Source organism: Chenopodium album, chromosome 24 (genome assembly GCF_948465745.1).
Source record: "Chenopodium album chromosome 24, dcCheAlbu1.1, whole genome shotgun sequence".
Classification (NCBI taxonomy): domain Eukaryota; kingdom Viridiplantae; phylum Streptophyta; class Magnoliopsida; order Caryophyllales; family Amaranthaceae; genus Chenopodium; species Chenopodium album.
In genome coordinates, this window is record NC_137857.1 from 7,647,826 (window position 1) to 7,663,825 (window position 16,000).

General features: G+C 34.7%; 2 protein-coding genes across 2 annotated transcripts; one reads left to right on the forward strand and one right to left on the reverse strand.

The window, feature by feature from the left end:
• Nucleotides 1-26: 26 nt before the first annotated feature.
• LOC145611413 (ATP-dependent DNA helicase Q-like 3) lies at nucleotides 27-15,977 on the forward strand. The gene is made up of 19 exons (XM_081666744.1): nucleotides 27-161; nucleotides 1,491-1,662; nucleotides 1,792-1,899; nucleotides 2,018-2,025; nucleotides 2,143-2,226; nucleotides 5,463-5,603; nucleotides 5,707-5,741; nucleotides 8,643-8,726; nucleotides 10,259-10,347; nucleotides 11,546-11,698; nucleotides 11,796-11,896; nucleotides 12,679-12,828; nucleotides 12,918-13,010; nucleotides 13,090-13,155; nucleotides 13,343-13,473; nucleotides 13,964-14,061; nucleotides 14,206-14,333; nucleotides 14,483-14,583; nucleotides 15,216-15,977. Exons 2-19 carry the CDS (start codon nucleotides 1,512-1,514, stop codon nucleotides 15,652-15,654), a joined length of 2,160 nt encoding a protein of 719 aa, XP_081522870.1. The 5' UTR covers nucleotides 27-161; nucleotides 1,491-1,511; the 3' UTR covers nucleotides 15,655-15,977.
• LOC145612654 (uncharacterized) lies at nucleotides 6,756-8,123 on the reverse strand. The gene is made up of 3 exons (XM_081667980.1): nucleotides 7,484-8,123; nucleotides 7,280-7,398; nucleotides 6,756-7,196 (listed from the first exon to the last, which is right to left on the reverse strand). Exons 1-3 carry the CDS (start codon nucleotides 8,121-8,123, stop codon nucleotides 6,756-6,758), a joined length of 1,200 nt encoding a protein of 399 aa, XP_081524106.1.
• Nucleotides 15,978-16,000: the final 23 nt, after the last annotated feature.

Here is a 16,000-nt window from a genome sequence, read left to right on the forward strand (position 1 = left end):
CTGGTGACTTGTTGAGGGTCGTTGCCCAAATACTCCGTATTTGTTTGGACCATTCAAGTTCAAGTTCACGTACTCTTCCCGGCAAAACTCCGCCATTGTTGATTTCGCTAGTACCAACGTTTCTTTCTCTCATATTGTTGGAATTTCTCCTGCAATTTTAGGTTTGCAACTCTTTCATCATCGTTCAATTAATTCTAAAATTGTTGATTATAATCTATCTTTGATTCCCTAATTCAAGTTTTTGTTTCAATGCATTTTGAAATTTGATGGTTAATTCTTTGTATCTTAGTTATTGCTGGATTAATTGTTTGTATAATCTGCTTTTATTGCTTTAATTTAGGTAACTGGCGTCATAATGTTTGATTTTTTTTTTTTTTGGATATTGATACTCTAAATGCGTCTAGGTCACTTTTACTCTACATGCCTTTTAGCTGTTTGTATCGAAATTTCGGAACTTCTTGCAGTTTCAATGCCATTGTATGGTGTAATGGCTTTGTTGATTATGTTGTATATTTATGTTTTAGGGGGTGTTTGGTATGAAAATTTGTAATGTACTAAACGTAAACAAATAAGTGTTTCCATTTCTATTACTTTGGTATGAGCTACAAGTAACAAATACCGTTCCAAAGGGTGACAAAATTCCCCAAATTGTTACCTTTATCCAACTAGTGGAAACAAAATGTGTTTCCCTCCTCAATCATAAACTCCTCAATTTGTTTTCATTCCATAAAGATACCAAACATATATCGAAGGTATAATGTATATCATTACCCTTTCCCTTACTTATATAATTCCTTTCCATTCCATTTACGGAATTTATACCAAACGCCCCCTTAATGTTTATTTACGTAATCTGTGGCAAAAATGCTGTTGTTATGTGCTTATATTGGCGTCGTCCCTTTCCTTATTTCTTGTTACGATTTCTTGTGATTTTAATGTCTGATTTGTGGCACAAATGCTGAATCTATTTGGTTTGTAAATTTAAAATTGAAGTTGGTAGTTAATTACTGGATTTATGACATTCGTATAATCTTATGCCTTAAAGCGTTGGATTGTCATCCATAGTGCATAATAACTGTTGGACTTGTTATCAATCAATCTAGTTTAAAAGCTGGGAAATAAGAAGTTTGATGAGTAAACATGTGGTAGAATTGGACGAGTTGGTTTGTACTTTGTAGTTTCTGTTTGGGGGAGTTGTTTTTGCTGGTGTTGCATTCCTTTCAATTCAATTTGCTCCTTGATTGTTTTCTATGCTTCTTCTGAAAACCTTTTTCTGATCAGTGCAAAACGTGTAACTTTTTTATACACTTACTGGCCTACTGGGTCTTGTAGGTAGTTTTTGTTAATAGCTAATAGTGCTCAATGCTGTGAAATCTTTGAACCTCTGAATACCTAAGTAAACTCCTGGAGTAGGCTATTCTGGTAAAATTATAGTACCATAATAAGTTTCCCTATCTAAAAATAGTTTTCCATGATGTTTTGTATTGAAGGGTTCGAATGCCAGTATTAAAATGAAGAAATCACCATTACCTGTGCAAAATATATGTGGGACACCGAAGAATAAATGTGGGAAGGAAGCTTTGGTCAAAATATTGAGATGGCATTTTGGGCATTCTGAATTTCGAGGCAAGCAGCTAGAGGCCATCGAAGCTGTTTTATCAGGTTTCAATCTTCCAGTTTAGTGTTGCTAAGTGTGTTATGCTACTGAAGTACTGTATGCAATTTGACTTTATATGATGCTGTAAGCATCAATTTGATGTACTGGTTACGACTTTTGATCCTTTTGTACAGGAAGGGATTGTTTTTGTCTTATGCCCACTGGAGGGGGAAAGTCAATGTGTTATCAGATTCCTGCCCTTGCAAATAATGGCATTGTCCTTGTTGTTTGCCCTTTAATAGGTGAACGTCATTTGTCTTGTTTAAACATTTTATCTTGAGGAGGATTGTATACCGTCTTTGATTTATGGTGAATTGCAATTCTAGGACTAAAATTGATCACTTCCATTTTCATGGTCAGCTTTGATGGTAAGGGCATTGTATTCGTTATGAATGATCTATTTCTCTTTTGTTTTGATTGTTTTTGTTCCCATTTACCAGGCTCTGGTGTAATAATTAATATCACATGAAAATGATCTTATTTAGGAAAACCAAGTGAAGGCCTTGAAGGAGAAGGGCATTGGAGCTGAGTTTCTCTCCTCAACTCAGACATCTGCTGTCAGAGAGAGGGTATGTTTTTGAGTTCTGTCATTCCATGTTGCCATTTGCGAAAGGTTGATTACAACAGAAACCAAACATTTCATCAGTGTAGGCACAATTAAATTTTGGCATGTCAATATTTTTTTTACTAGACATTTGACTGTATATCTGACACATATTTTATGGATGCTTAAGAGTCAACTTCATAAGGGACTTTGTTGTTGTTTCTAGTATAAGTTCTAATCTAAATGTGCTTAAACTGTGATGGTGCTGTTCACTCTCGTACAGATTCTGTTGGACTAAGCTTAATGTATTATTTGGTACAAATAGATAGAGGTAACTCTAGGCATCCATTGGCGATTTATTTGAATACTGATATGAATTTAAAAAAAAAACTTTTGGCAAGATATTACTTTTAGACATTGCATTTGATCCAGTTTCTGATCTCAAAGTTCTTAGTGTTGTTTTAAGAAGTAAATTTTGTGGATTTCTATGCGGTTCCTTTCAACATGTGAAAGTTGTATTTGGTAGGCCATTTCTATTTTTAGAAATTTACATGGTACCCTTGTAGTTTTTACCATATGTTATGTCACAACCATTTATCATGCACACCTCCCCTTTCCATTATAAAAATGCTAGTTAGATTTCGTTTACAAATTGTCATTTGAAACAACCTGGATGTAGCCTTCTTCATGAATGAGATGTTATGTTTGATTATAAATACTTGGATTATTTTTCTTTTATATCCAATTTACCTTTAATTTCAACCATTAGAATTTTACATCTTCATTGTGGTCCTTGTGGGTTGGTTGTTCGTAGGCGTTGTTTTATCTTATATTGTGCTCGGAATGCCTTGCCTTAAGTGTTTAGCATTTAGTCGTGCTTGAGAAGGAATTTCATTAATAAATGGTCAAATTTGTCTTTAGACTCGGAACAACTTAGTAAATTTTTAGGAGATACATTAGAGAGAAATGACTGTATATTAAACTTATCCAACTCTTATAGTGCAAGCCGTGGGGTGGATCTAATATATGAAAGGGTTATCTACCATGCAATTTGTCGATTAACATGAAGAGTATATATCTTTTTCATGTATTACTTTAAGGATTTAAGGATGCATTTAATTGATACAAATTGATTCTGATCTCAAGTGTCATTTTTTGATAAATAAGATGCATTCCCTTTGCCCTACATTATTTTTCACACATTGTTTTTCACTTTATTATCATTTTGGGACTAAGGCTTTGTCTTTGTTGTTGTATTGACTTTCACATTATTAAAATTTTTAGTCGTATATAAATAATGCTTGAAAATACACAATGAAACAAATCTTATAAGATTTCATAGGAAATTTTGTCAACTACAACCATTTAAACGACAACTTTTAAGAACAATTACCATATAAAATTTTCTTATAAAAAACTACTACAAAGTCACAAAAACTTTGAGTAGCACTACCAAGTTTAATTTTCCGGTAAGAATTTCGGATTGAGATAGCCAAGTTTATAAAATTTCAATCAATTATGGCATAGAAAACAAGAGATTTTGATACAATTATAGGTCAATTATCTTTAATTTCGCATTATATTTGATTTAATTTCTCAATTAAATCTTAAAATTAGGGTTTATGGTCAAAAAAAATTGAATTAAGGGTTTTATGAATTTGGGGGATTTGGGACAATTGAAGTGTATTATCCAATTTAGGGTTAATGTATAGCAATATTGTCATTGAATTTTGTTTTTTTAGGGTAATTTTATAAAATATGCCCCCACAACCAAGATTCTTGCCGGAAGCAATAAATGTGGTAGTGCTACTCAAACATTTTGTGCTTTTGTGGTAGTTTTTTCAAAAAAAAATTTAAAATGGTAGTTGTTCTCAAAAGTGGTCATTTAAATGGTATTTGTTGGCAAAATTTCCTATTTTATATTATATATGTGCAATAAAAGCCTTGACATGGACTTAGAGAAAGAGATGCATGTGACAAGAAGAGAGATTGAGAGAAATGACAACTTAAAAAGGAAGACATTTGTTGCATATAATGTGTAGAAACCGTTTTTAGTGAATGTTAGTATGTTACACATAATATGTGGGGGCCACACCCGTCACAAGTGTCCACTTTATACAACCAAGGAGGTTCCACTTCAAAACCATATGGCAACGAGGGGAGTAGCCTTTTAACCTTATAAGGTGGACACAACTTTCACTTTTCTTCAATGTGGGATACACATCCCAGCACTCTTCACTTTTGGACTCTTTTAATGGGGGACAACACTTTCACTCACATGGGTTTGTTCACGGGCTCAACAATATGAGATGGAGGTAGTAATAAATTGAAATTATCAACATGTATTAAGTTCCCAAAAAAATCATTAGGAAAAGTAATATTGGATGAAACGGTTACAAAAGTAGTATTTCCCGTGTGTGAAGGCTCTTATTGCCGGATAGTATCAGTTTGACAGTTTTTGGGGTGGCTGTCTTCCAAATGGTAACTCAGGAGGGTTTTTTGGGGAAGCATGGGTATTGGCCAAAGTTTTGACTGCAAAACTCATCAGTTGACCTGGGTTGAAAGTCAGGTGTATAACACGGATTACCCAGAATACAAAAAGCCTAGCCACTTCAGAGGCTTTCTTTATGTGGATCACCAAATTAAGGGCCTGTTCACATTTACTGAATTGAGCTGATCTAAACTGAACTGAACTGAACTGATTGGAGCCGAACTGAACTGAACTGAATTGAGCTGAAATGAATATTTTATGAGAGAGGGAAATTAGGAGCTGAACGGAACTGAACTGATTGGAGCTGAACTGAACTAATTGGAGCTGAACTGAACTGAAATGAAATTAAGTAAATGTGAACAGGCCCCAAATGTATACTTTATAGTGAAGATAGAATAAATTTTTTGATGGTGATGGGCTGATGGTTGGCTTATATATGCTCGGTGTCACTTACTGGATATAATTATTATTCTGCCAATTTGATGATTTGAACAAAGCAACCTTTTCCGTCAGGATACAATCAGGAGCTTACATGTGGCCGTGTAGGATCATTCAATCACCATTATGCACTTTGTGGATTCCAAACTGAACTACTCTTCTTAAGTTATTGCCTTACTATGTTTTCCTTAGCTTTGCTGTGCCAATTTATGATCAATTCTACCAGTTTTGTCTCTTTTGTTGGGGTTCTTTAGATCTATGTCGACTAAATTGATCTTTACCCTTTTCCCTATAGCTTCCCATTTGCATTGACCTTGTTGTCTTTTCTCTAGATTTACGAGGACCTGAACTCTGGAAAACCTTCCCTGAAGCTGCTGTATGTGACTCCGGAGTTGATAGCTACACCAGGTTTCAGCATTAAGTTGTCAAAAATTCATGGCAGGGGGCTATTGCATTTGATTGCCATAGATGAGGTGTGCTGTAATCTCTGTGCTAGTTATTGGAATTCAAGAATTGGTTATTTTGAAGTATTAACTGTTGTGTTTTCTTTTTTTGTTTTCTGTTCAAATGTTTCAGGCGCATTGTATATCATCATGGGGTCATGACTTCAGGTTTGTGCTATAATATGGGTTCACCTCAAGCAAATGACAATATGCTAGTTATCTAGTTTTTTTTTGGGTTTGCTCTCTGGATCTTTTCCATGAGTTACTTGCACTGAGCTATATGCATTGGTGTTCTTATGGTGCAATTTATCCTCAATTTTTCGCATATATTAAATGAAACCAGGACAAAAGCTTCACAGGTCTATTTCACTGAGATTAAAATCAAAGATTCTTCTTGTTTTTTTTTTTTTTTTTTTTTTTTGGGGGGGGGGGGGGTATAGAAAAGCATTATTCTGCTTAGTCATTTGCTTAGATGGAGAAACCCATTATTAAATAGCTTTTATGATAATCCATCCCCATTGTTGCATGCTTTTTATCAGGAGCAATAGCTTCCCTAATTAATTTCTTCGTAATTGTGAGCAACAAGTAGTTTGATAGAGTACTTTGCTAGATTAATAAATTTAAGCAAGTCAGCACTGGCTAAATAAGAAGAAGAAAAAAAAAACTCCGTGTGTTTTTTCTTTTATATGACCCACTTTCCCTCTTTGAAACAATCTATTATTTTTATTATATCTCTCTCTTTTGGTTCCCACACTACCACCTTTTAAACTAATTCTCTCTCTTTACGGTCCCCACTCCAACATTCTTTATTATTTTTCTCATCTCACATCCTACGTAGTAATATGTAATTCTCAGTGCATAAAAAAGCGCAAGGCACACTAAGGCGATAGGGGTTCTAGAGCCTAGGCGCAAGCGCAAGGCGCGCGCCTTATCGAAGTAAGGCGCAATTTCCTACATTTAAAGGTTTTTTTCACTTATACATATATATATATGTGATTGAAACATAATATTAAAACACATAAATATATAAGTAAAAACTGATTTCCCATTCCACATGCTTCTCCAAAAACATAGCATACAAAATAATGTATATCAGCAATAGGCTACTAGCCAATAGGAAACCAAATATAGTAGTTTCAAAAGGATATGTAAATCTGTCCTCCTATGCTCCAAGTGTTCTGTTTAATCATCTTCCTTAGAAAAAGCATCGACATCTCCCATATCATCTTCAAGTGACAAGTAGCCTTCATCATCATCTTCTTCTTCTTCATCATTTGCTTGTCCTAATGGCTGACTTTGTGTGGTTCCTTTGCTTGAACTACCAATATTTTCTCCAAGTCTACCTCCTCTTGATCTCAAGTTGGATCTTTCTTCATAAACTCCGGCCGCACTAGCAACTTGGCCCCATGTAAGATCATCATCATCATCAATTACATGATCATTTTCAGCTTCTTCTTCTATCCTTCCTGTTAACCACTCATTACTATCATCAGTATCTTTCAAAGCTATGGGATCAATCTTATCACGCAACTTGTAATTTTGAATCAATGCCCGATTGTACTTAACATACACCAAGTCATTTAAACGAGGTTGTGTGAGTCGATTCCTCTTCTTAGAATGAATCTATCAAAACAGAAAATATTTAGTTATAATCACCAAGAAATTGACATTAGTTTAATAAAGAATCAGTAGGAAACACCACTTACATGTTCAAAGGTAATCCAATTTCTCTCACAGCCTGATGCACTACATGTAAGACTTAAAATCTTTATGGAAAATTGTTGTAAAGTAGGTGTAGAAGAACCATAACAAGACCACCACTCAGCTACAAAATTAAAATTTACAGTGTAGAGATTAGTGTGTAATTAGGTGAATAGTTACAATTAATTGAATTGATATAAGTTGATTACCTGGAGCTTTAGTTTTCCTATGCCTTATAGCCATTTGATTTCCAAAGAGACCATTTGCTTGCTTGTAAGAAGTGAGCTCAGTCATAATCTTGTCTTGCTTGTCAAGTTGTGGGACCAACCTTTGTATGCACTCATATAATCCATTTACTACCTCTTCACATTGCTCAATTTGGGGATTGCCATAATAGTATTCAGGGTTTGGAAAGTGTCCAGCAGCGTGTAAAGGACGGTGTAGTTGACATTGCCATCTCCTATCAATCATCTCGAAAACTTCTTTGTATTTGGACTCATTTTGATTGAATGATGCTGAAATTGCTTCTTTGGCACGATCCATTGCCTCATATATGTAGCCCATGGGAGGTTTTTTTTCACCATCCACCAATTTTAGTGCACGAACTAATGGACCTGTTAACTTCAATGCATACACTGTACCATTCCAAAAGGAGGGCATCATAATAGTTTTAGCTGCTTTTTTGCCTCCTGATTCCTTGGCCCATTTGCTACTTCTCCACTCTTGAGAAGTAAACATTTTTCTTAGATTATGCTGCTGCTTGTGAATTGATGATAGTGTAATAAATGCAGTAGAAAATCTTGTCTTTGCTGGCCTCAACAAGTTCTTCTGGTTAGTGATTTGTCTCATCAAATTTAGAAGACCAGGGCGTTGATAAATTATATCTATCTCTCTTTTGGCTCCCACACTACCACCTTTTAAACTATTTCTCTCTCTTTACGGTCCCCACTCCAACATTCTTTATTATTTTTCTCATCTCACATCCTACGTAGTAATATGTAATTCACTAATTCTCCAACAAACCATCCTTCCTATGAACCGTGATTTAATTTAGATAAGGTTCTATTATGTAATACAAATTACTTCTATTATTTTGTATTAACCACATCCAGCAGTAATGTTCTAGGCATTGTTAGGAAAATTGATGGCACATACTATGTGTGACATGCACATTCACTCTCAATTTGTCACTTATTAATTGATGTTCCACCCGTTATACGTTCTTTTGCTTTCATTAGGTTCAAGGTCAGTTTTTAAGACTTTTAAGCTAATTCAGTCACAACTACATTTATGTAAATTTTCTGCTACTGCACTTTACAAATGGGTTGGTTTATTTGTTTTTCCATTGACAGTTAATTTATTTTATAGGCCAAGCTACCGGAAACTGTCTTCTTTGAGAGACATCCTTCCAGATGTCCCGATTTTGGCATTGACAGCAACGGCTGCACCAAAGTAAGATGCACATATTACTCTTATTCGTCACTTTTTTCAGATCCTCCAGTGGTGGCTAGACTTGCTAGAATAAATAACTCATAGTATTACTATATAGTAATGCTCACACATGATGCCATTTATTTCAGTCTCTGCAATTTGACTTTAAATTGTTATTAATTCTTATGGTTTTGTTTCCCTGAAGGAATTGCTATCTTAAGTTACCCTTGCTGCTAACTTGGCTATTTTATGTTATAGGAGCTTCCAGCATTGCAGTAGTTGTACTCCTTCCACCCCCAAAAATTGGATAAACTTGAACAGCATGTTTGGATAAAGAAAGGGGAAGGAAAAGAAGGGTAGGGAGGGGAGGAGGAGGGAAGGGAAAGGGAGGGGAGGGAAAAATGATGAGTTTTCTTTGCAAATCTCTCCATTGTTGGAGAGATCAATCTCTTACAATTTAATCCCTCCATTTCTCTCCCCTCCAATTCCCTTCCTTCCTCATCTGTTATCCAAATCAAAGATACTCCTACCCTCATTGCCCTTCCCTCTATTTCCTTCAATCCAAACACACTGTAAAGTTTTGTACAAAATGTCATCCATTGTACTCTTTTATTAAGTCCTATCATTTACCACATACGTGTATCTTGTTTATGAATAATGTCAAATAGTTTCAATATGCAAGTTATGGAAAAGAACATTTGAGTTGTTGGGACTTGGGAAACTAAAGAAATTTCAGCTTCATATGATGGAGGGGGTATACTCCATTTTAGCCCATTGAACTCTCTATACTGTTAACCACCTTTTTCTTCAGCCTTTTGACTTCTTCTAATTTTCCTCTCCTTGTTTTCATACTGTCTCACACTCTCATTCCTTCTGCTGCTATTCTGAATGATTCTGATTTTCTGCTTGAAATGAATGCTTGATTACCCTACAGCCTTCTCTATGCTTATCTTTTTATCCTAATAAAAGTGTAGAGAGTCAAATTATTATCACACTAGTAATTCCCAAACATGGCTCGGTTTTTAAAATCAATAGCAGAGAAATATAGAAGTCTCTAGAGTTATGTTACTCAATAGTCAATAATAAATGGATAAATAAATAGGAAATAAATAATGCAGTTCCTAGGCCAACTTATGATTCGGCCAAAAAAAAATCCCTCTAAAAAACTCCACTACCGTATAGGTATATAGATACCTGAGTACTACAACTGTTTGCTAAATTGTAATCTATGAGTTTTATCAAATTTATGCTGTATCAATTAATATATATGGCGGCTTCAAAAAAAAAAAAAAAAAAAATGGCCATCAGATCATGTTATTATGGGTTTTAGAGAAGCATTTTAGAAACTAAATCAGAATAATTACTTATTCACTGATAAAGTAAGGCATTTGTACCTGTAAATCAAACATAGCTGCAAAATTAGCCTGCTTGTAGAATTAATGGGATTGAATTTTCCTCATGTTAAGAATTGTGTTGAACTTCTATCTATTTCTTACTGCTACCTTTGTTTTATCCTTTATTTATATCGTTTCTCTTTCTTCTTTCGAGTGCAGGGTTCAGACTGATGTCATTCAATCACTGTGCTTGCAAAATCCTTTAATCCTAAAATCATCCTTTAATCGCCCTAATATACATTATGAAGGTGAATTTCTTATAATTTTGTTATTTAGTTTCTCATTTATTTGCTGGTTTTATCATCTGTCTATCAGCTAAAGGGAGTAATATGAAATAATATGATTTCATTCAGAGAATAAGATTGTGAAAAGAAGATAGTAAATGGGAAATAACTCTTGTGACAAGACCTTGTCTTGAGAGGAGAATATAAGAATATGTTCCATGTGTGCTATTGGCCTTTTAGAAAATTTAAAAAGCATACGGTGGTGAGGGGTATTATGGTTTTATGTATTTGGATTCCAGGAGAGACCATAGACTCTTGGTCCATGGATGAAATACTTTCAAAGTTCTTATTAGTCTTAGTTTTTGTGTGTTATTTGTAAAGCATGTAGTTTAGTTCAGTCTTAACTCTGAAGTGATGCTCATGATCATATATTTAAATACTTATTGGATTGTTGCTGATGGTTGTCAATATTTTTTTCCAAAACTTGTCATTTGTTGTGGTACTACTTCTTGCTTTAGGCTCGTGTATATCATTATTATGTTTCTTCGTTTGTCGATATAAAACTTCTTCGAGTGTTAGAAGTTTTCCGTACATTTTGAAATTTTTGAATATAAACACTAAGTCACCATCACAGTTCTATTTAAGTGCTTGTTAACCTTCTGGTGGATTTTATATCAGAGAAAAGGTTTTAAATTCTCATGTAACGATCTGAGAAGATAGTAATAAGTTGATGTTCTCTTGAGTTGATGGCTATGCTTATTGAAATAAAAAGTGTTTATGAGATGCTTCACAAGTTCAAAGTTTACGTGGTAGTGTATCTGTACTTGTAGCAGAAAATTTCTTTCTTTTCTTATTTTTTTTCTTCCCTCCCTACATTCTTTTGTTTTTCCCTTATTTTCTTTATTTTAATTTTATCCAGATATTTTGATTGCAGAATCTGTCAGTTATTTTTTATGAGACACTCCCTCCATCTCTTTTTGCTCGTCCCATATTCCTTGTTTGGGATGTCCCAATGTTGGCTTTATTTCCCAATATACTTTTTCTCTAATGTTGGAGCCTGCAAAACCACTATCCTTTTCGCTCTACCTTGTACTTCCATTAAAAAGCGTGTCAAACCCCAAAGGGGCAAACAAACAGAGATAGAGGGATTAGGTTATTGTCACCCTGTATTTGGTATGTCATTGATTTGGTCATATTCTTGAGTAAGCTTTTATTGATGCAGTTCGATATAAAGATCTTCTAGATGATAGCTATGCTGATTTATGTGGGGTAATGAAATCCTGTGGAGATGTCTGTGGAATTATTTACTGCCTTGAGAGATCAGCTTGTGATGCTCTGGCTGTTCACCTGTCAAGCAATGGCATATCATGCGCTGGTAACTAATATGGCCTTTCTTGTAATGTTTTTCAATATATATCTTATGATGTTTTCTATTCGCTTAAATTGTGATGTTTCTTTTGCCCTTTCCTTAGCTTACCATGCTGGTTTGAACAATAAATTACGAAGCTCTGTCTTAGATGATTGGATTTCTTCGAAGATCCAAGTTGTTGTGGCCACAGTTGCCTTTGGGTATGCTTTTCTTATGATACAAGTATAGCATTGCACTTCTGTGATTTCTTGATTGGTGCCAATAAAAAAATCAAATACGAATGTCTGCTGATATCGAGTGGGATTGTACCAATATAATGTAACTATAAACAGCGAAGAATGTACGCCACTTTCTTCTTTATAGTAGTATTTCAAATGGTGTCTGACTACTTCTACATCTATATTATTCTATCTTTCATGTATATTTATCTTTTGGCCTTATGAAGTGCTTATTAGGCATTGTATGAACTGCTGTGAGGATTAGCACAACCTAGCTATCTTGGCTCTTTTATTCTTATCATCTCTATTACTCTATATGTAAGTATTTTGGCAAACTGATTTGATCTATGTTGGTGATTGGTGAACTTCATATAATTAAGAAGTGATGACTTTAGCCAAAATCATTTTACTCTTGCATTATTGGACTATTCTGATTATGTTATGTGAATGTCCTTGTATGACAATGAATAGAAGTGCTGTGTTTTCTTTTCTCATTTTGGCAAAGCGTAGCTGTTAATAATTTAATACATTAACACTGAAACTTATAGATAGTTTTTTATGCATTCACTGTATTACTTGCTGCAATTTGGGATGGAGCTCTGTAAGGGACTTTAAAGTGATAGAAGATGACATGTTTCATGCAGAATGGTATGCTTATCTGTAAATATTAAGCTGGGGAATCCCAACTATTGTTTATTTACTATATTGTTAATATGCAATAAAGTAGTAAGTAATCTGTGACTGTTTTGGGCTTTGGCTGAACTTTAGGGAATAGATAGAAAGGATGTTCGGATTGTATGTCACTTCAATATCCCAAAGTCAATGGAATCATTTTATCAAGAATCTGGCAGAGCTGGACGTGATCAGTTGCCATGTCGAAGTGTTTTATATTATAGCATTGACGATCGCAAGAGAATGGTTGGATTTTTATGTCCTGATATTTTTAAACGCTACTATAAGGCTACATAATTTCTGAAATCTTAAGTGCAATAATTTCACTATTGCAGGAATTTATTCTGAAGAATCCTCAAAACAAGAAATCAAAGTCCTCAAGTTTGGAAGATGCATCGTCAAAGAAGTCTCTCGATGATTTTAGACAGGTGGTCTTTTCACAAAAGCAAGACAAGGTGAGGGGAAATAATGGAATTGTGAACTGACTTTGCCTGGTCGTGATTGCAGATGGTTGAGTACTGTGAAGGTGCTGATTGCCGTAGGAAGAAAATTCTTCAGAGCTTTGGGGAACAGGTGGGCTGTGCTTTTTATTTTTATTTAAGATTTTTTTTATGCAGATAATATTTTATGTTGATCATCCTTTTCACAACTAAGAAAAAAATAATTAAATTTTATATAGACTTCAAGTTCATGGTTTTTTTTGCTCTGTTTAAACTGAACTCCTATTTCCTTTTGTTTTTCTTTTCTACTCAAACTGTAGGCCCCTGCATCTCTTTGTAGAAAAACATGTGATGCCTGCAAACAGCCAAATTTAGTGGCCAAGCACCTGGAGCAGTTAAGTTCCTCAGCAGCTCGACAGAAAAACGTGCTGGCCAGAGTTGTTATAAACAGGTAGTCTGGTTTGTATTATTTGATAAATTTATTTAACCTGGGTTAGCTTATTTATATTTTATCCAATAACAATTCTTTAAACTCCTAACTATCTTGCTCTCATCTCTTTGCCGGTGTTTTGTGGGGCTGATGAGTTATGACAATGTGCTAACTGTGTCAGTAGGAATTAGAGGAAAAACAAGTTTATCTCCGTGATAAACAAAATTTGTTTACCATGGGGACAAAAGTGTAATTTTTGAAGTGAATATAGGTAAAACCGCTACCTGAAGTAGCGGTTTATCCCAAAACTGCTACTTGATAAACGAAATTTGTTTATCACGGATATTAACAGGGGCAGCCTCGTAGGAATCAGTCATGTTGGAATATTTTTTATTTGTCTTTCTTTTGCTGATACACTTCATAATGTTCATTATGTGCTGTCTTCTTTTTGCAGTGTTCTTATTTGCTTCCTTTTGTGCCAATATTAATATGTTTCTATTTTTCTGTGAAGTTCCTCAAACAATGTTGATGGAGAAAGGTATAGTGAATTTTGGAATCGCGGTGATGATAAATCTTGTGATTCTGAAGAAGAAATATCAGATTCTGATGGTAATAACCTATCTGGCTTATTGGTTGAAGTTTACTAGAGAGCCTTATGAGCTGGCAGTTATTTGTGATTGAATTTTGATTGAGTGTGGTACAATGTACAATAGCTTTATCTTACTATCATCACTGAATACTTTCTTAATTCAGCGGAAGGGGAAGCATTAAAAAGCCTGAGCTACTCAAGCTTGCCATCAAGATCTCGGTTAAGTGAAAAATTTGATATATTGCAGCGAGCAGAAGAAAAGTATTATCAGAACCAAGGCTCTCAGAAAGAGGTCTGTTTCTCTTTTATATATTCTATTGTTATGCCTTTGCCAACACATGTAGTATTGTAGTCATATGCATTTAGTCGGCCTTCTGTCTTCCTTCCTTTTCTTTATTGTACATTCTTATATCCTATGTAATCATATCACGCTAATTGCAGACTAGTAGAAAAGACAAAAATTTGATATCCAACACATTAAGAGAATCATGCAAGCAACAGCTGGCAAATGCTTTGAAGGAAAATCAACGACGACTTGGCAGGTTTAATCTGTAGCTTTAACCTCAAATTCAAATCATATGCTTTTTTCTTAGTCTCTTTCGTTTAATCTTTTTTCGCCTGTTTCTTTCTCCTATAATTATTTTTAACTTCCTATTTTTGTCTCAAAATAATTGTCATGTAAACATTCCTGCTATTCACATTATACTTATGAGGTGGCAGGGTTTTGTTTGGTTCTTTGTCTTTATAATTGAAGGATTAAGTCAGGAATGTGTGATACTCATGTGGCATATTGTGGGACTCTAGTCAACTGAAGCCTTTATACTAAGATAGTTCTTTCATGTCCCTTCAGAAAAAGATGTCTTTCAACCAATACAGATGTTTTTCAATATCTCTGCCCCAAATCCTCTGCTCTTTCACTTAAGGGCAGTGGCCACATTACTGTATTTATTTTCCTCCCTCGAGAGAAGCTACCTATAGCTTGTTTATTTCCATACCTTTGAAAGATTGAACAGGAGGGGACAAAATTAGCTACTTCTGTATGGTTTTGTTTTTTTAGTACTTGGGTGTTATATTTTACTGATGAGGCCAATTTCTTCTTTTTCTTTATACAATGAAGTAGTTATTTTCTAGTGAAATCTTGGCTTGACTCTTTTCCTTGATTACCACTTTACAGTGTTGACATCGAATCAGCCGTCACAATCCTTGAAAATGAATGCTACAAGAAATGTGAAAAAGGCGGGAAAACATTTTATCTATCACAGATGGCTAGTACAGCAAGGTGGCTATCAACTGCAACTGTAAATGATCTAACTAACAAGCTGCAGTCCAACACCCCAAAGATGGACAACTTGAAGAAAAACGAGGTTTCCCTTCTAGAGCCAACTTCCTCAAATAATTCCATTAAACCTATGAAAGAAATTATCTATGAAAATACTAGAATTGATCCATCTGCAACTGCTCAAACATCAGAAAGCATAGCACAAAAAATAGTGCTACCGCCTGTTCCTTCCTTCTCTGACTTTGTAAAAAGCAATAAAGCGAAAGATGGTCCAGCCACTCAACATTCTAACTCAAAAAGGAATTCAGCAGATGTTTCTGGTACTGCTGACTAGAGGATGAGGTCGCAGTAGTCTTACATCATTTTTCTCTTCATTTGCCTTCTTACATCCTGTACTTCATTTCTTCAATACCTCTGGCTATTGACATACAGCATGTATCTCATCTCCAGGCTGCCCTTCTAGATAGCAGTGGCTACAGCATGTAGGCCGGTTTGAACCCATAACATGAATGTTTTTCAATTTTGAAGAATAACCACACTTAGTAATCTATAATGTTGTGAAAAGTTGAAAACAAAACGCCTTTTATTTTATTTATTTATTTTTTTCACTTGATTGTAAATTTATTTTGAGGGCTAAATAAGCATCGTCCTCTTTCCTGTTAATTTTTAGGATTGATTTT